The sequence below is a fragment of the Entelurus aequoreus genome, linkage group LG10 (assembly GCF_033978785.1).
Source record: "Entelurus aequoreus isolate RoL-2023_Sb linkage group LG10, RoL_Eaeq_v1.1, whole genome shotgun sequence".
Taxonomy (NCBI): domain Eukaryota; kingdom Metazoa; phylum Chordata; class Actinopteri; order Syngnathiformes; family Syngnathidae; genus Entelurus; species Entelurus aequoreus.
This window is the reverse complement of record NC_084740.1, coordinates 3,339,170-3,361,419: the sequence shown is the minus strand read 5'-3', so window position 1 is coordinate 3,361,419 and position 22,250 is coordinate 3,339,170. Positions and strand designations below refer to the sequence as shown.

General features: G+C 39.7%; 1 protein-coding gene across 2 annotated transcripts in view; it reads right to left on the bottom strand.

Moving 5' to 3' along the window:
• phf12b (PHD finger protein 12b) overlaps positions 1–14,252 on the bottom strand; it is a 57,141-nt gene extending 42,889 nt beyond the window's left edge. For both annotated transcript variants that reach the window (XM_062059846.1, XM_062059845.1), the window contains exons 1-3: positions 13,331–14,252; positions 11,727–11,908; positions 50–122 (exon numbers count right to left, since the gene is read on the bottom strand). In XM_062059846.1, the coding sequence (XP_061915830.1) occupies positions 50–122; positions 11,727–11,908; positions 13,331–13,396 (321 nt within the window). In that variant the 5' untranslated portion in view covers positions 13,397–14,252. The remainder of the gene's footprint in view (positions 1–49; positions 123–11,726; positions 11,909–13,330) is intronic.
• Positions 14,253–22,250: the final 7,998 nt, after the last annotated feature.

Sequence of the window (22,250 nt, the reverse complement as noted above, 5' to 3'; positions counted from 1 at the left end):
GATGGTAAGTTTGGTGTAGGACGGACATTTTGTGTAATCAGTCAACTACCTTTTTCCGAACATTGCAACGGTGACACATCCATTCTCCTGGGGGAAGCATCTCTTCACTCAGGGGCGGGTCACTGGAATTCAAACAATCAAGTAAGGTTTTTGTTTAAAGACAAAAAAGTACATACAGTGCATCTGGAAAGTATTCCCAGCACTTCACTTTTCCAACACTTTGTTATGTTACAGCCTTTTTCCAAAATGCCCTCAAAATTCTACACACACTACCCCATAATAGCAATGTGAAAAGTTTTAAATCACATGACATTCACACCAAAGAGATCAATCTTTGTCTCATCAGACCAGATAACTTTGTTTCTCATGGTCTGAGAGTCTTTCACGTGCATTTGATGCAAACTTTCAGGGGAAAATATGTTCCGTCTGGCCACTACACCATACTGGGCAAATTGGTGGGTTGCTGCCAAGATATTTGTCCTTCTGGAAGGTTCTCCTCTCTCCACAGAGGAATGCTGTCGCTCTGACAGAGTGACCATCAGGATGAAAACCAACACTTCCCATCCAACCTGATGGAGCTTGAGAGGGGCTCCAAGAAGAATGGGCGAAACTGACAAAAAATAAGTGTGCCAAGCTTGTGGCATCATATTCAAAAAGACTTGAGGCTGTAATTGCTGCCAAAGGTGCATCAAGGAAGTATTGAGCCAAGGCTATGAATACTACAGAATTTCCTCTCTGGTCAACAAAAGCACCTTGAGGATTCTGGCGGGAACTCTCGTTCAACCCTTTTTCGATTACGCATGCACCTCCTGGTACCCTAGCACCTCCAAAACCCTCAAATCTAAACTCCAAACATCTCAGAACAAGCTAGTCAGGTTACTTCTAGACCTCCACCCCAGATCCCACCTCACTCCTACCCACTTCTCTAAAGTGGGCTGGCTCAAGGTGGAGGACAGAGTTAAACAACTTGCACTGAGCCTAGTCTATAAAATCCACTACACCTCCCTGATACCGAAGTACATGTCAAACTACTTCCTTAACGTAAATGACCGCCATAACCACAACACCAGGGGGTGCTCCACTAACCACGTTAAACCCAGATTCCGAACTAACAAAGGTCTTAACTCATTCTCTTTCTATGCCACATCAATGTGGAATGCGCTCCCAACAGGTATAAAAGAAAGGGCATCTCTATCCTCCTTCAAAACCGCTATAAAAGTTCACCTCCAGGCAGCTACAACCCTAAACTAACACCCTCCCCGGATTGCTAATAATCAAATGTAAACAATCAAATGCAGATTCTTTTTCTTATGCCTTCTGATCTCTCTCTCTCTCTCTCTCTCTCTCTCTATGTCCACTACTTGATGTCCATACCCCCCCCCCCCCACCCCACCCCCCCTCCACACTCCTGATTGTAAATAATGTAAATAATTCAATGTGATTATCTTGTGTGATGACTGTATTATGATGATAGTATATATGATAGTATATATCTGTATCATGAATCAATTTAAGTGGACCCCGACTTAAACAAGTTGAAAAACTTATTCGGGTGTTACCATTTAGTGGTCAATTGTACGGAATATGTACTTCACTGTGCAACCTACTAATAAAAATCTCAATCAATCAAAAAAACTTGTGTACATTATGACTTTATTATTTTTTATAAACTTGCAATTTAAAAATACATTAAAAAACTTTACATTGTCATTATGGGGTAATGTGTGTATCATTTTGAGGGAAGAAGTGGTTTGAATAAGTCTGTAAAATACTAAATATTGAAAAAGTGAAGCACTGTGAATTACTTCCAATGCACTGCATGTGAATTAGCTTACATTATTTTCAAAAAGTAGGCCATGGTTTCGACATGCTAATAAACAAGTTAAGAAGTGTGTTCATTTAAGAACTGTTCATAATTACCCTTAAAGGTCCATTTATTAGTAGGGAAAGAAAGGAATAGAGAATGTGTAGCAGTAATGTATATGATTTTGGGCTTCACATTTAATCTAATTTGAATCACAATCACCATTTTGGCTGCCACAGATAATGGCTCCACATTTGTTTATCAAACAAAGCACTTTCACAGCCCGCGGCAACATGAAAGTAACAGCGGCCCATTTTGAAGCACAGTAAGGCGTGTCCTCCCACACCACAGGTCACTGTGTATGTGTTTTACCTCAAACTTTTGCATTCCCCTACTCCTTTTTGGACATACTGAACTGTAAATTCTGATGTAACTTTGTAAGCATGATCAAAATAAACTATTAATGTTACCAAATATGTGTATTATTTATTTAGCCTTTTTATTGCTTTATTTTATAAGCTGACGTCAAGTTTACCTAAAAATGGATTAGTGAATAACATTAATTAAAATGAAAATAAATGATTGGTTAATACATAGTAGGGGTGTAACGGTATTGTAGATACCGCGGTTTTGCCTATCCAGCTGCACTCGGGCGGAAGGCAGTGCACACCCTGGACAAGCCGCCACCTGAAACTGTCACCCTGTGTCTTGTAATGTCCCGTCTTGTAATGTCCAATGTTATTATGTATTTTACTATGTACTGCTTTTATGTTACTTGTATTATATATTATTACTTTGAACTGTTTTATATTTTAAATTTTTATCCTGTAAAGCATCTTTGAGTACACTGAAAAGCGCTATACTAAATAAAATGTATTATTATTATTATTAAAATATATTTAGAGCCAGCGAAGCCAAACATCAGTTTGTGACATATTCACATTATTAAAAGTTAAATAATCAGTTAACTACAGCATTTTTCAATCTGATAAACAAGTCCACTGTGGAGGACACTGCCTCTCATAAGTACAAGTTGAAAGACACTAAAGTGAACATTGTTTTACACTGGATGTTTACATTGTCACTTTAAAGACACTCAACTGTAATATTTGCTTGAAACAGTAGATGTCCTTGCACTTACAAATACATGTTTGGACTAGGGTTGTACGGTATTAGTATAGTACCGCGACACCCATCCATCCATCCATCCATTTTCTACCGCTTATTCCCTTCGGGGTTGCTGGAGGCTATCTCAGATGCATTTGGTACCAATTAATCATTTTCGGTACTATACCGTCTCTAAACAAACCTCACCCCCTCGCGCCCGCGTAGAAGTCACGTCGTGTCATTGCTGGGTTTAGGTTTACATGTTGGGCAGCGCACACACACAGAGTACTTACAAGCAGACACAGTGTGTAGACAGAAAAGGGAGAATGGACGCATTTTGGTGTAAAAGTAAAGATAAAGGTGAAGTTATAAGACTGAAACACCCTCAGGAAGAGCTGCTTTAAGACATGGCTAACATCCATCCACCGTCGGCAGTGTTGTAGCTACTTCTAAATCACTAATCCTCGCCTCCATGGCGACTAATAAAGTAAGTTTCTAACAAGTAACATTATCACTGGAGGACGAGGAATAGCTAAACATGCTTCACTACACAGCGTAGCTCACCGGCGTCACAATGTAAACAAACGACATTTGTGGATCTACACCCAACATCCACTGTAATGATATCAAGTAAAGGCACGTATCGAGTCGATACTCCAATTATGTCGATATTTTTTGGCATCACAACATCTTTCGTTTAAAAAAAATGCATTTTATGTTTATAAAGTCAGTAAATACGTCCCTGGACACATGAGGACTTTGAATATGACCAATGTATGATCCTGTAACTACTTGGTATCGGATTGATACCTAAATGTGTGGTATCATCCAAAACTAATGTAAAGTATCAAAGAAGAGAAGAATAAGTGATTATTACATTTTAACAGAAGTGTAGACAGAACATGTTCAAAGAGAAATTAGCAGATATCAACAGTAAATGAACAAGTAGATTAATAATCATTTTCTACCACTTGTCCTGAATAATGTGTACAAAATAATAGGTGTATAAATGACACAATATGTTACTGCATACGTCAGCAGACTAATTAGGAGTCTTTGTTTGTTTACTTACTACTAAAAGACAAGTTGTCTAGTACGCTCACTATTTTATTTAAGGACTTAACTGCAATAAGAAACATATGTTTCATGTACCCTAAGATTTTTTGTTAAAATAAAGACAATAATAATAATAGACAATTTTGTGGTCCCCTTTATTTAGAAAAGTACTGAAAAGTACAGAAAAGTGGATTATCAAAATAATTTTAGTACCGGTACCAAAATATTGGTATTGTTACAACACTAGTTTGTACAAATAAATATGATTAGAAAATTGTAGCATTGTGTTTCTGTTCAATTATAGTAAGTGTGTTCATCATAATCATTGCCATTTTACACACTATGGCATTTTACAGCCTTTTTTATGGACATATACCAAAATAATATCGTACCGTGGCCTCAATACCATGATATAAACTTGTGTTAAGTTGGCCCACGCCCCTCGCAAAACTCTGTTGAAATAGTCTCATTTGTTTGTGCTGCGTTTGTGCAGTTGAAATGAAATGCTGCTTTCGTTTTTGAGTTATTAAAGATTGTTTTATAGGTCAACCAAAGGTCACCCAGCTCCCCCACATTCTCCAAATTAAGTTCAAATTAAGTGAAAATAGTCCAATTCGTTTGTGCAGCAAAAAATATTGATTGTGTTGCTTTCGTTTTCGAGATATTAACGTTTCAAATTTCCGGAAGCGACGTCATCATGCCCCTGACCCCCCTTGGTTCCTCAAACTACGCTAAAATCAACTCAAATGAAGCCAAACTAGTCTCATTCGCTTGTGCAGTTGAAATGATCGATTGTGCTGCTATGGTTTATGAAGTGACGTCATGAACGAACCGGAATTCTCCATTTTCCAACCAAACAGTCTAGTTTTGTGGACCAAACAATATCAAAATGGTCTAATGTAGTTGGGCTATGTTTTTGCTGGATTTTGACGTTGAAACTATGGATTATGTTGCTATAATTTATGAATTAAATATTAGGATGTGGAAAAGCAATGTGAAGGTCTGTCCTTGGAGCATCATGTCCTCTCTGGTGGACACTCCTTTGTGCTGGAGTTGCAATGGCTGCGTGTTTGTGGCAACATTAAACTCCTCAAAATTGTATCTTCCCTTTTCTGCTTAATACTGTTTGTCTTTGTATTCAACCTTTTCTGAAAAGAATTCAATCAATTTTCAAAAGAAACATCAAGATAAAAAAGCTTGATGATTTGGTCCGTCAGAAGGAGAAGCTGAAGAATCTGTGTCATCAATAGTTGCAGTATCATTTGTCTGATGACTAAAACCTACTGCTGACCAAATGTTGTGTCTGCTTCATTTAAGAAAAAGTATACAGGGCCTTTGCAGCGATTATTAGTTTATTAGTATTCCAACTGCTCACTAAAAACTGCCCATATACTGGAATCTGGAGTTGCTATGTTGCCATTTTAGAGTATGGCCTCTTTTAAAAGGGCAGAGAACTGAAAAGATGAAATCCCTGTCTACTGCTGATTTTTGGAGCATCTCGTTTTAAGAAGAAATACATACAATTAGCATCAATTACTTTATTTCTGCAATTTATTTGACTACCAATTAAAGTGTTACACCCAACATGGGGCCTTGATCAAAATGGATATAGGTATCTGCAAACCTTACAGTCAATGCAATGCAAGTTGGAAAACACTTACATATTATGTTGCATGCATAGGTAAATGTTCATTCCTTTGCAAATTAACTTGTATTTAGGTCTGTTGAGTTAAGTTGAGACTAATGAACCTTGCATTTCTGCATTAGTAGTGTGCATTCAGCTATGTATACAACTTAAGTGTTTAAACATGCTTACATTGGCCAAAGAAGTCATTTTTTGGGTCGTATTTACAGAGCTGGATAAGTAAAACTTGCAAAAGCTGCTTTACAATTTTCTATTCCACAGGTCTGTCTACCGCCCCCCAGAGGCAATGAAGCGTAGTTCATGATGCTTATTTGAAACATACTAACTCAAGTTATAGCAACACAATCGATAGTTTCAATGGCACAAACCAACAAAAACATAGCACAAACAAATGGGACTGTTTTGTTATTGTTTGGACCACAAATTATACCTATGGTTGACCTATAAAAGAATCTTGGAAACGAAAGCAGCACAAACGACCATTTCAACTGCACAAAAGAAGGAGACTATTTCAACAGAGATTTGCGAGGGGCACGGGGCTAACATCACACAGGTGTGATAATATTGAACTGAGATTTTGACACCGTTACATCACTAAGATATAGCAAATGTTCAAATAAAAAGCATAGAGATTCATAGATAAACAAAAACTACAATAAAAATTGTCAATGCATTAATAAATTAAGGACAAGGTTCAGGTTTGAAACAGTAGCCTATAGGCATACCTTGGTAAAATGTCTCCTCTTTAGTTTTGGGCAGCTAAGCATGCATCCATCCATCCATTTTCTACCGCTTGTCCCTTTCGGGGTCGCGGGGGGTGCTGGAGCCTACCTCAGCTGCATTCCCCATGCTCTACTTATTTTCAACAGTATAACCATTGCTAGCCTTGGTTGTAGTTCCTTTTAGTCTGTGTTTTTTGATAGTACTGACAATAACTACATGATTGCCATGTGTTGTGATATCGTACACAGGTATGACATACTTCTTCCTGAAAAAAGCCTAATTTATGTGAAAAATAGAGTAGCCCAGTCAATGCAGCTGGATTTGGCTGCGTATCTGGCAACCTCAGTAAGGGAGAGGACTACAGAATTTTGACCGTGATTGCAGTAGCATTTCTGGCCACATTATTACATATGGCTCCTTTAATAATGTAAATGTCTCAAACTTATGTTTGGCTTCAAATATCTTTTCTGGATGACAGTTTATGAGGAGGCGACATGATTAGGGTGTATCCCCCCCAACCCCACATCAAGAGAAACAAGCAGTGAGAAAATAGATGGATGGATTGAGGATTTATCAAGTAGTTTTTCAGTTTCCTCATATTTACCACGTTCAACTTTTTTTTGTTGGTGATTACATGTGTGCGGTACGACGTGACCGGCTGGCTTTGTCGCCTTGGAAACGCTTGAGACGAAAGTATTGCTTAGCAAAACGCAGACTTTCTTACCGCCGCCAAAAAGGTTATGTTTTTGCCAGAGTTTGTTTGTCAGCAACATAACTCAAATAGTTATGGATCGATTTTGATGACATTTTACAGGAAATGTAAAAAAAAAAAACAATTTCTCTCATCGACTACAAACACATTTCCCTTCCTGCTTACGGTGTTCCACGCCCCCACCTTGGCACCACACTACGCATAGGATTCTGGGAGATGTAGTTTATTTTCAGACACAGCCAACGCTAAAGCGCCGAAAAAAATACACACCAAGTTTTTACCGTCAGGCGTCACGGTATTATTGTGTTGAAAGCAAAATACCGCTGTATCTACAATAAGGCTGAAACGACGCGTCGACGTAGTCGACGTCATCGGTTACGTAAATACGTCGACGCCGTTTTTGTGCATCGACGCGTCGCATATTTACGTCACACTATCGTCATGGCAGACCGCAAAGCAGACGATCAAAGCAGACGATGCGAGGAGGGAAAAGCATGCCAAAAGTGGTCAAAAGTGTGGGAGTATTTCAATAAACGGCCTAATAATGTTGTTGTATGCACACTGTGTCGAGCGGAAATGGCCTATCATAGCAGCACAACGGCTATGAACGAACATTTGAAAAGAAAACCATCAACTAGTCAATCGTCCGCGCGAGCATACGTTGTCATCATTACACAAAAACATGAATGTGTCATTTGTATCTGCTAGGGGTGTAACGGTACATGTTTTGTATTGAACCATTTCGGTACGGGGCTTTCGGTTCGGTACGGGGGTGTACCGAACGAGTTTCTACGCTAAAGCTAACTTTAGCTGCTAAAGTCTTAACAAGCTGCTTCGCTCCTCTGCCTCTGTCTCAGCACGCAGCATTGTCCCACCCACACAACCATCTGATTGGTACACACGCAGCATTGTCCCACCCACACAACCATCTGATTGGTACACGCAGAATTGTCCCACCCACACAACCATCTGATTGGTACACACGAAGCATTATCAGCCAATCAGCAGCGTGTATTCAGAGCGTTACCAGCCAATCAGCAGTGCGTATTCAGAGCGCATGTAGTCAGCGCTTCAGCGTGGAGCAGATAGGTGTTTAGCAGGTGAGCATCAGGCAGCGGACTCTCCCCAAATGATAATAAACACCTCCCAGTCAACTACTAGTAACATCACTATGAGCCCGTTGACCTTCTAGAAATATAAACTGCAGCTCAGCTCACTCGCAGTCCTGGCTTGAGGTGAAGGCTAATTACCTCTCAGTTCCAGCCACATCGACCCCTTCTGAGCGCCTATTTTCAGCTGCTGGGAATATTGTAAACAAGAAAAGAACCAAACATGTACACATGCTAACCTTTCTTCATTACAACTGTTAGTCACTCACTGGAATGAGTAGAATTGGTTATTGTGTACTGTGTTGGACTGGATCTTTATTTTGCACATTTTAAAAGCAATACTTAATGTTTACAGTGCTCCAGAATATTTAGATTGGCACTTTTTTGTATTGGATGTTTATCTTTATTTTTGCACATTTTAGCAAACAAGCAATACTTTCACTTTTGTTGAAATGTTTACACTGTTGTTACAGAATATTTCGTTTTGCACTTTTTTGTATTGGATGTTTATCTTTATTTTTGCACATTTTAAAGCAAAATAAGCAATACTTTTACTTTTGAAATGCTTATACTATTGCAGAATATTAAGATTTGCACTGGATGTTGACTTTTATATTTGCACATTAAAGGCCTACTGAAATGAATTTTTTTTATTTAAACGGGGATAGCAGATCTATTCTATGTGTCATACTTGATCATTTCGCGATATTGCCATATTTTTGCTGAAAGGATTTAGTATAGAACAACGACGATAAAGATTGCAACTTTTGGTATCTGATAAAAAAAAGGCTTGCCCCTACCGGAAGTAGCGTGACGTAGTCAGTTGAACATATACGCAAAGTTCCCTATTGTTTACAATGATGGCCGCATGAAGTGAGAGAGATTCGGACCGAGAAAGCGACAATTTCCCCATTAATTTGAGCGAGGATGAAAGATTTGTGGATGAGTAAAGTGCAAGTGAAGGACTAGTGGGGAGTTGAAGCTATTCAGATAGGGAAGATGCTGTGAGAGGCGGGGGTGACCTGATATTCAGCTGGGAATGACTACAACAGTAAATAAACACAAGACATATATATACTCTATTAGCCACAACACAACCAGGCTTATATTTAATATGCCACAAATTAATCCTGCATAAAAACACCTGCGTGTTTGTTATGCTAGCTCCTAGCTCCTCTGCTAGCTCCTAGCTCCATAGAACACGCCAATACAATTCAAACACCTGATCAACACACACAATCACTCAGCCCAAAAGACCGTTTACCTAACCCAAGGTTCATAAAGCTTATATATTTTTAAAAAGTTACGTACGTGACGCGCACATACGGTCAAGTTATCGAATGTTTAGCAGCCAAGGCTGCATACTCACGGTACCTGATATTCAGCTGGGAATGACTACAACAGTAAATAAACACAAGACATATATATACTCTATTAGCCACAACACAACCAGGCTTATATTTAATATGCCACAAATTAATCCTGCATAATAACACCTGCGTGTTTGTTATGCTAGCTCCTAGCTCCTCTGCTAGCTCCTAGCTCCATAGAACACGCCAATACAATTCAAACACCCGATCAACACACACAATCACTCAGCCCAAAAGACCGTTCACCTAACCCAAGGTTCATAAAGCTTATATATTTTTAAAAAGTTACGTACGTGACGCGCACATACGGTACGGTACGTGTTATGCTAGCTCCTAGCTCCTCTGCTAGCTCCTAGCTCCATAGAACACGCCAATACAATTCAAACACATGATCAACACACACAATCACTCAGCCCAAAAGACCGTTCACCTAACCCAAGGTTCATAAAGCTTATATATTTTAAAAAAGTTACGTACATACGCAAAAAAAAGCCAAAGCTGCATACTCACAGTAGCACGTCTGCGTCTTTGTCATCCAAATCAAAGTAATCCTGGTAAGAGTCTGTGTTGTCCCAGTTCCCTACAGGCGTCTGTGTATCCAAATCAAAAGTCCTCCTGGTTAGAGTCTCTGTTATCCGAGTTCTTCCATCTTGACTGCATCTTTCGGGAATGTAAACAAAGAAGCGCCGGCTGTGTACTGTTGTGGCTGACTACGTTCGAAAAATACGTCCATTTCGCACCGACAACTTTCTTCTTTGCTTGCTTGGCTTCCTTCTCCATAATGCAATGAACATGATTGAAACAGATTCACGAACACAGATGTCCAGAATACTGTGGAATTATGAAATGAAAACAGAGCTTTTTCATATCGGCTTCAATGTGGAAGGCATACCCGTGTTCGCCGGGCTACGTCACACGCATACGTCATCCTCAGAGGCGTTTCGAACCGGAAGTTTAGCGGCAAATTTAAAATGTCACTTTATAAGTTAACCCGGCCGTATTGGCATGTGTTATAATGTTAAGATTTCATCATTGATATATAAACTATCAGACTGCGTGGTCGGTAGTAGTGGGTTTCAGTAGGCCTTTAAAAAGCAAATAAGCTACTTTTAATTTTGTTAAATGTTAAAAGTTTTAAATGTTTACATTGTTACAGAATATTTAGTCATGTTGTTGTCAATGTTGACTGAGTGGCCATACTTCTTTTTTTTTGTAAATAAAAGCCATGCCTTTTGAAAAAACGGGCCTACATTTATTTTTTCATCTTCATTTTGAATAAAAAAATAATCGGTAAAAGGAAAAATAATCTATAGATTAATCGGAAAAAATAATCGATAGATTAACCGATTAATCGAAAAAAAAATAATCTATAGATTAATCGATAGAAAAATAATCGTTAGCTGCAGCCTTAATCTACAATACCGTTACAATATCCACCTATATAAAAAACTTATATTGTGACACAATTTTCAGCCATATTGCCCAGCCCTTGTCTACATGACATGTTATTGTGGTGCTCTTGCCAAAATGTTGCATAGATTTTGTGTTACAAAGTTGTATAAATATCTTTGTCATGCCTACATGACTTGATTTCAAATTTCTGGGACTTATGGGTATCCTCAACACACAAAACAGGTGCCTACAGGTACGAAAGGTTGCTTTTGAATAATAGGACCCCTATAAGCAAGAGAACAGAGAAGCTTTCAGTAGCTGGACCATACATCAGGATGTGCTATGTGAAAAGCTACCCTATCCATTCTTTCAAATGCCAGTCACAATTATGTTAGTAGTTCAATGTTACAACCATGAAACGTGACACGAAACACTGCCAATGATGACATCTTTAAGCGGACAAAATTACAAAGCCACACTTCTCGACATACGAAAATGACATTTTATTCAATGCTAATTGTTGAGGAAATACTTTCTCCTAAACTCGCTTTTCAAAGTGTTGCTAAAATGGCAGTAGAAGAGAATGAAGCCGGGAGGTCGCCATATTGTAAACAGATGCCATTTTTTATTTGCCGCGGTCTGTGTATGGCCATTGTAGCAAACTTGGCCACGTTATAAACATCCTGACGCTATAGTTAACAACCAGCCTGCAAATGAGTTCTATGTTTTGCAAATTTAACATCTAATATGGATTTCCGTTCAATCCGTGGCATGTGAGAATGGACGATTAAGAAAAAAGTGAACTTACCAACACTGGAGGTGGAAGGCTGCAGGACAGTGATCACAGCACAACAGATCGCCGCCTTCCCTACAACTGTCGCATGTGTCATGGTTGGTGGCCCTACCACTTCTCCGGACGTCTCTGCCCAACTTCCGACTCCTCTTTTCTACCTCCTCAGATTTCGGGGGCGCCAGAAGTGTCTGGATTTGCTGTGAAAGTAGTTTAAACAAGTCGGTCACAACTTCCCCTGAACTGTGCATATACAGGCAGTACATTTGCATATACAGGCAGTACATACGCATATACAGGCAGTACACACGCATATACAGGCAGTACACACGCATATACAGGCAGTACATACGCATATACAGGCAGTACATACGCATATACAGGCAGTACACACGCATATACAGGCAGTACACACGCATATACAGGCAGTACACACGCATATACAGGCAGTACACACGCATATACAGGCAGTACATACGCATATACAGGCAGTACATACGCATATACAGGCAGTACATACGCATATACAGGCAGTACATACGCATATACAGGCAGTACATACGCATATACAGGCAGTACATACGCATATACAGGCAGTACATTTGCATATACAGGCAGTACATACGCATATACAGGCAGTACATACGCATATACAGGCAGTACATACGCACATACAGGCAGTACATATGCATATACAGGCAGTACATATGTATATATAGGCAGTGCATATGCATATACAGGCAGTACATACGCACATACAGGCAGTACATACGCACATACAGGCAGTACATACGCACATACAGGCAGTACATACGCACATACAGGCAGTACATACGCACATACAGGCAGTACATACGCACATACAGGCAGTACATACGCACATACAGGCAGTACATACGCACATACAGGCAGTACATACGCACATACAGGCAGTACATACGCACATACAGGCAGTACATACGCATATACAGGCAGTACATACGCATATACAGGCAGTACATACGCATATACAGGCAGTACATATGCATATACAGGCAGTACATATGCATATACAGGCAGTACATATGCATATACAGGCAGTACATATGCATATACAGGCAGTACATATGTATATATAGGCAGTGCATATGCATATATAGGCAGTGCATATGCATATACAGGCAGTACATATGCATATACAGGCAGTACATATGCATATACAGGCAGTACATATGTATATATAGGCAGTACATATGCATATACAGGCAGTACATATGCATATACAGGCAGTACATATGCATATACAGGCAGTACATATGCATATACAGGCAGTACATATGTATATATAGGCAGTGCATATGCATATATAGGCAGTGCATATGCATATACAGGCAGTACATATGTATATATAGGCAGTACATATGCATATACAGGCAGTACATATGCATATATAGGCAGTACATATTAATATACATTGAACATTAGTGTCAAATCCTAATGTGACGTGGCCTCCTTTCCCGGTACAAGCTACTAGATTCCAAATACAATAAATGCTTTTGACTAGACTGCTTTAAATGTTACCATGATGAGATATGGACATAGAAATGAAGCACTAAATGTGCATGTTGGGCTGACAAGCTTACCTCCATTAAGCCCCCGGAGGTATCCAAGTCGTACACAATCGTCGGGGTCTCCATTTTGTCCCACATTCATCCAAGGCAGAAGTAACAATTGAACAAGTGTTATTAATATCTAGCGCGCACACAACGATGAGCGGAATGGCAGCGATGCAGTTTTCATCTACAAAATGGAACAACGACGGCTAGCTGCAGTTAGCCGCTAATAAGCTAACGACAACACGAAGGTTGCAGACTCGCTTAGCAAACTAGCCTAGCAGACTCGCTTAGCAAACTAGCCTAGCAGACTCGCTTAGCAAACTAGACTAGTAGACTCGCCTAGCAAACTAGACTAGTAGACTCGCCTAGCAGCCTCGCTAGTAGACTTGTTAGCAGCCTTACTAGCAGACTAGTTAGCAGCCTCGCTGGCAGACACACTAGCAGACTAGACTCGCTTAGCAAACTCGCCTAGCAGCCTCACCAGCTTGTTTCGCGTGCGTGTAAAACAATAGAAATATACGACAGTAGTTTGCCAAGACGCTTGCGTTTTCGCGCCCTCCGTTACCGTGAAGGCCGAGCCAATATGGCGTGTGTGGTGTCTAAAGACGGCTGTGGTTGGCTCCAAATGCCCCGTCTGCGGCCTTGCTGGCCGGCCATGATTGTGGCAAAGATGGAAAGCTCTCCGCTGCCATTGTCAACACATCAGCTAGTCCCCAAACATACACGCACAAATGACAGTCGCGCGATCCAAGCGTACGATTTCCCGAAACGTTGGCGATAGAATGTCGTGGAAGATATAATAAGGGAAGATATAATGTCCTGGAAGGGCGCGCAGAGTAAAAAGGCGGGAGCTATTATTGTTGTGAAGAAGGCAGCGGATCTTTACAGGCTGCTAGCTACATTCTCCCCGTTAGCACGCCCGACTGAGCATGCGCAGTGAAGGGGATGCAGCAAGGACAATTCAAGCGGGTATGCGTGTTTGTCTATAGTACTGTATAATATACAATACTCTATATACACATATTGTACATCCGACACTGTCTATAGTACTGTATAATATACAATACTCTATCCGACACTGTCTATAGTACTGTATAATATACAATACTCTATATACACATATTGTACATCTGGCACTGTCTATAGTACTGTATAATATACGATACTCTATATACACATATTGTACATCCGACACTGTCTACAGTACTGTATAATATAAAATACTCTATATACACACATTGTACATCCGACACTGTCTATAGTACTGTATAATATGCAATACTCTATCCGACACTGTCTATAGTACTGTATAATATACAATAATCTATATACACATATTGTACATCCGACACTGTCTATAGTACTGTATAATATACGATACTCTATATACACATATTGTACATCCGACACTGTCTATAGTACTGTATAATATACGATACTCTATATACACATATTGTACATCCGACACTGTCTATAGTACTGTATAATATACGATACTCTATATACACACATTGTACATCCGACACTGTCTATAGTACTGTATAATATACGATACTCTATATACACACATTGTACATCCGACACTGTCTATAGTACTGTATAATATACGATACTCTATATACACACATTGTACATCCGACACTGTCTATAGTACTGTATAATATACAATACTCTATATACACACATTGTACATCCGACACTGTCTATAGTACTGCATAATATACAATACTCTATATACACATATTGTACATCCGACACTGTCTATAGTACTGTATAATATACGATACTCTATATACACATATTGTACATCCGACACTGTCTATAGTACTGTATAATATACGATACTCTATATACACATATTGTACATCCGACACTGTCTATAGTACTGTATAATATACGATACTCTATATACACACATTGTACATCCGACACTGTCTATAGTACTGTATAATATACGATACGCTATATACACACATTGTACATCCGACACTGTCTATAGTACTGTATAATATACAATACTCTATATACACACATTGTACATCCGACACTGTCTATAGTACTGTATAATATACAATACTCTATATACACATATTGTACATCCGACACTGTCTATAGTACTGTATAATATACAATAATCTATATACACATATTGTACATCCGACACTGTCTATAGTACTGTCTAATATACGATACTCTATATACACATATTGTACATCCGACACTGTCTATAGTACTGTATAATATACGATACTCTATATACACATGATGTACATCCGACACTGTCTATAGTACTGTATAATATACGATACTCTATATACACATATTGTACATCCGACACTGTCTATAGTACTGTATAATATACGATACTCTATATACACACATTGTACATCCGACACTGTCTATAGTACTGTATAATATACGATACTCTATATACACACATTGTACATCCGACACTGTCTATATTACTGTATAATATACAATACTCTACATACACACATTGTACATCCGACACTGTCTATAGTACTGCATAATATACAATACTCTATATACACACATTGTACATCCGACACTGTCTATAGTACTGCATAATATACAATACTCTATATACACATATTGTACATCCGACACTGTCTATAGTACTGTATAATATACAATACTCTATATACACATATTGTACATCCGACACTGTCTATAGTACTGTATAATATACAATACTCTATATACACATATTGCACATCCGACACTGTCTATAGTACTGTATAATATACAATACTCTATATACACATATTGCACATCCGACACTGTCTATAGTACTGTATAATATACAATACTCTATATACACATATTGCACATCCGACACTGTCTATAGTACTGTATAATATACAATACTCTATATACACATATTGTACATCCGACACTGTCTATAGTACTGTATAATATACAATACTCTATATACACATATTGTACATCCGACACTGTCTATAGTACTGTATAATATACAATACTCTATCCGACACTGTCTATAGTACTGTATAATATACAATAATCTATATACACATATTGTACATCCGACACTGTCTATAGTACTGTATAATATACGATACTCTATATACACATATTGTACATCCGACACTGTCTATAGTACTGTATAATATACAATACTCTATATACACATATTGCACATCCGACACTGTCTATAGTACTGTATAATATACAATACTCTATATACACATATTGTACATCCGACACTGTCTATAGTACTGTATAATATACAATACTCTATATACACATATTGTACATCCGACACTGTCTATAGTACTGTATAATATACAATACTCTATCCGACACTGTCTATTTTATTATTATTAACACAAATATGACTGTATATACGACAGACATTGCCCTCCAAAATAGTTTCTCTCTCTTTGATGAAATAACATTGGAGGAATTGTTAAAATGTGTAAATGGGACAAAACAAACAACATGTTTACTTGACCCAATTCCTGGGAAACTTATCAAGGAGCTTTTTGTTTTATTAGGTCCATCAGTGTTAAATATTATAAACCTATCACTTTCCTCTGGTACTGTTCCTCTAGCATTCAAAAAAGCGGTTATTCATCCTCTACTCAAAAGACCTAACCTCGATCCTGACCTCATGGTGAACTACCGGCCGGTGTCCCACCTACCGTTTATCTCGAAAATTCTCGAAAAAATTGTCGCACAGCAGCTAAATGAACACTTAGTGACTAACAATCTCTGTGAACCTTTTCAATCCGGTTTCAGGGCAAATCACTCTACGGAGACAGCCCTCGCAAAAATGACTAATGATCTATTGCTGACGATGGATTCTGATGCTTCATCTATGTTGCTGCTTCTTGATCTTAGCGCCGCTTTCGATACTGTTGATCATAATATTTTATTAGAGCGTATCAAAACGCGTATTGGGATGTCAGACTTAGCCTTGTCTTGGTTTAACTCTTATCTTACTGACAGGATGCAGTGTGTCTCCCATAACAATGTGACCTCGGACTATGTTAAGGTAACGTGCGGAGTTCCCCAGGGTTCAGTACTTGGCCCTGCACTCTTTAGTATTTACATGCTGCCGCTAGGTGACATTATACGCAAATACGGTGTTAGCTTTCACTGTTATGCTGATGACACCCAACTCTACATGCCCCTAAAGCTGACCAACACGCCGGATTGTAGTCAGCTGGAGGCGTGTCTTAATGAAATTAAACAATGGATGTCCGCTAACTTTTTGCAACTCAACGCTAAGAAAACGGAAATGCTGATTATCGGTCCTGCTCAACACCAACATCTATTTAATAATACCACCTTAACATTTGACAACCAAACAATTAAACAAGGCGACTCAGTAAAGAATCTGGGTATTATCTTCGACCCAACTCTCTCGTTTGAGTCACACATTAAGAGTGTTACTAAAACGGCCTTCTTTCATCTCCGTAATATCGCTAAAATTCGTTCCATTTTGTCCACAAGCGATGCTGAGATCATTATCCATGCGTTCGTTACATCTCGTCTCGATTACTGTAACGTATTATTTTCGGGCCTCCCTATGTCTAGCATTAAAAGATTACAGATGGTACAAAATGCGGCTGCTAGACTTTTGACAAAAACAAGAAAGTTTGATCATATTACGCCTATACTGGCTCACTTGCACTGGCTTCCTGTGCACCTAAGATGCGACTTTAAGGTTTTACTACTTACGTATAAAATACTACACGGTCAAGCTCCTGCCTATCTTGACGATTGTATTGTACCATATGTCCCGGCAAGAAATCTGCGTTCAAAGAACTCCGGCTTATTAGTGATTCCCAGAGCCCAAAAAAAGTCTGCGGGCTATAGAGCGTTTTCTATTCGGGCTCCAATACTATGGAATGCCCTCCCGGTAACAGTTAGAGATGCTACCTCAGTAGAAGCATTTAAGTCTCATCTTAAAACTCATTTGTATACTCTAGCCTTTAAATAGACTCCCTTTTTAGACCAGTTGATCTGCCGTTTCTTTTCTTTTCTTTTCTACTCTGCTCCGGGGTGGACCGCTAGCCTGTCCATCAGATGGGGACATCTCTACGCTGCTGACCCGTCTCCACTCGGGATGGTTCCCGCTGGCCCCACCATGGACTGGACTTTCGCTGATGTGTTGGACTTTCACAATATTATGTCAGACCCACTCGACACCGAGGATGTCGTTGTGGCTTGTACAGCCCTTTGAGACACTTGTGATTTAGGGCTATATAAATAAACATTGATTGATTGATTGATTGATAATATACGATACTCTATATACACATATTGTACATCCGACACTGTCTATAGTACTGTATAATATACGATACTCTATATACACATATTGTACATCCGACACTGTCTATAGTACTGTATAATATACGATACTCTATATACACACATTGTACATCCGACACTGTCTATAGTACTGTATAATATACAATACTCTATATACACACATTGTACATCCGACACTGTCTATAGTACTGTATAATATACAATACTCTATATACACATATTGTACATCCGACACTGTCTATAGTACTGCATAATATACAATACTCTATATACACATATTGTACATCCGACACTATCTATAGTACTGTATAATATACAATACTCTATATACACATATTGTACATCCGACACTGTCTATAGTACTGTATAATATACAATACTCTATATACACATATTGTACATCCGACACTGTCTATAGTACTGTATAATATACAATACTCTATATACACATATTGCACATCCGACACTGTCTATAGTACTGTATAATATACAATACTCTATATACACATATTGCACATCCGACACTGTCTATAGTACTGTATAATATACAATACTCTATATACACATATTGTACATCGACACTGTCTATAGTACTGTATAATATACAATACTCTATTATAATATACAATACTCTATATACATATATTATTCTGCTCTTGCTTTTTGCTGGTTCGATAGCTAACATGATATAATCCTTGATGAAAAAAGAGACCCAAGCATCTGGAGTGTAGTTTAGGCCTTTTTGGATAGATAGAATAGAATAGAATAGATCAGGGGTCGGCAACCTTTACCACTCAAAGATCCATTTTGGCAAGTTTCACAAATTAAAGAAAGTAATGGGAGCCACAAAAAAATTTTTAAAATTTAAAATGAAAAACACTGCATACAAAGCTTAAATGCTTTGTGCTATCTCGCCGATTGTATTGTACCATATGTCCCGGCAAGAAATCTGCGTTCAAAGAACTCCGGCTTATTAGTGATTCCCAGAGCCAAAAAAAAGTCTGCGGGCTATAGAGTGTTTTCTATTCGGGCTCCAGTACTCTGGAATGCCCTCCCGGTAACAGTTAGAGATGCTACCTCAGTAGAAGCATTTAAGTCCCATCTTAAAACTCATTTGTATAATCTAGCCTTTAAATAGACCCCCCCTTTTTAGACCAGTTGATCTGCCGTTTCTTTTCTTCTCTCCTCTTCTCCCCTGTCCCTTGCGAGGGGGAGTTGCATAGGTCCGGTGGCCATGGATGAAGTGCTGGCTGTCCAGAGCCGGGACCCCGGGTGGACCACTAGCCTGTGCATCGGTTGGGGACATCTCTGCGCTGCTGACCCGTCTCCGCTCGGGATGGTTTCCTGTTGGCCCCGCTGTGGACTGGACTCCCGCTGATGTGTTGGATCCACTGTGGACTGGACTTTCACAATGTTATGTCAGACCCACTCGACATCCGTTGCTTTCGGTCTCCCCTAGAGGGGGGGGGGTTACCCACATATGCGGTCCTCTCCAAGGTTTCTCATAGTCATTCACCGACGTCCCACTGGGGTGAGTTTTTCCTTGCCCGTATGTGGGCTCTGTACCGAGGATGTCGTTGTGGCTTGTACAGCCCTTTGAGACACTTGTGATTTAGGGCTATATAAATAAACATTGATTGATTGATTGATTGTCAGGGGTCGGCAATGCATGCGGCTCCTCGACCACTCTGATGCGGCTCAGCTACATACAGGTACATGCCGACCCCCCGTCAGTGTAAGATGTGTGGCTGCTGAGGTAGTACGCCTTGCTGTCACTTACGTGAGTAAGCTGGGATTGCATTCTTCATGTGGTCGAGCAGGTACACTGTTAGGGCAGACTGTAGAGGGCGCCAAATGCAGTATCATCACGCTCTGATATTCGGGAGTCTCCCGGGAAAAATGAGAGGGTTGGCAAGTATGACGCTATCAAGTGCCATTCATTTAAAACCCGCGGGCTGCACTAACATCAAATTTCCACATTAAAGTGTGTGCCGGTACGTGTGTCGGAGACCCCTGGTTAACATAGCACAAAGCATTGAAGCTTTGTATGCGGTGTTTTTCATTATAAATTTAAAACATTTTTTTGTGGCTCCCATTATAAATGATAAATGGGTTATACTTGTATAGCGCTTTTCTACCTTCAAGGTACTCAAAGCGCTTTGACACTATTTCCACATTCACTCACACACTGATGGCGGGAGCTGCCATGCAAGGCGCTAACCAGCAGCCATCAGGAGCAAGGGTGAAGTGTCTTGCCCAAGGACACAACGGACGTGACTAGGAAGGTAGAAGGTGGGAATTGAACCCCAGTAACCAGCAACACTCCGATTGCTGGCACAGCCACTCTACCAACTTCGCCACGAATTACTTTCTTTAATTTGTGAAACTTGCCAAAATGGCTCTTTGAGTGGTAAAGGTTGCCGACCCCTGTGCTATGTTAACCAGGGGTCTCCGACACACGCACCGGCACGCACTTTAATGTGGAAATTTGATGTTAGTGCAGCCCGCGAGTTTTGAATGAATGGCACTTGATAGCGTCATACTAGGGATGTGCGTATCGATCCTGTGGTATCGATATATCGATACTCACACGCTACTCATTTGGCATCACTTTTCTGAAAAAAGTATCGATATAAACCAAAAAACGGCGTGTGGGGGGTGCAAGCATCACTTTCAGATGTTTTTGATGACTTACTTAACTTCCTATGTGCTGGGACACACCTGTACCTGGCAGAGTATAGAGCTGGCCCAGTCACGTGACAGGAGACAGCCAATGAGCGTGGTCAACGTGCAACACACACACACACACACACACACACACACACACACACACACACACACACACACACACACAGCCAGCCGACAGCGATGCAGCCAGGCATATCCAGTGTTGTCCAATTGTTGACTTAAAACAGGCATTGTTTTTTTTTTTTTTAGTAATGTTTACTGAATATTTTTGTGTGGAGTTTGCATGTTCTCCCCGTGACTGCGTGGGTTCCCTCCGGGTACTCCGGCTTCCTCCCACCTCCAAAGACATGCACCTGGGGATAGGCCCCTCCCACCTCCAAAGACATGCACCTGGGGATAGGCCCCTCCCACCTCCAAAGACATGCACCTGGGGATAGGTTGATTGGCAACACTAAATTGGCCCTAGTGTGTGAATGTTGTCTGTCTATCTGTGTTGGCTCTGCGATGAGGTGGCGACTTGTCCAGGGTGTACGCCGCCTTCCGCCCGATTGTAGCTGAGATAGGCTCCAGCGCCCCCCGCGACCCCGAAGGGAATAAGCGGTAGTAAATGGATGGATGTTTAAATGATTATCCTAAATTCAAATAATTTCCACACAGGGGAATTCACTGTTAGTTGAAAATTGCTTGAGTATTTAAAACTAGATAAGAAAGAGATACAATTTGGAGATTCTTCATCTTTGCATTACAGTTTTATTTTTTTCCAAGAAAATCTTGAATATATGATTGAATGTGATTTTGGTTTTAATCTGTGACATGATTTCTTACATTTCGAAAACATTAGCCTATTTCATATTTCATTAATTGCTAATTATATCACAAACTTTAAAAAATAACTGCAGCTTCTTGCAATTCAGATTTGACTGTTAATTGGAAA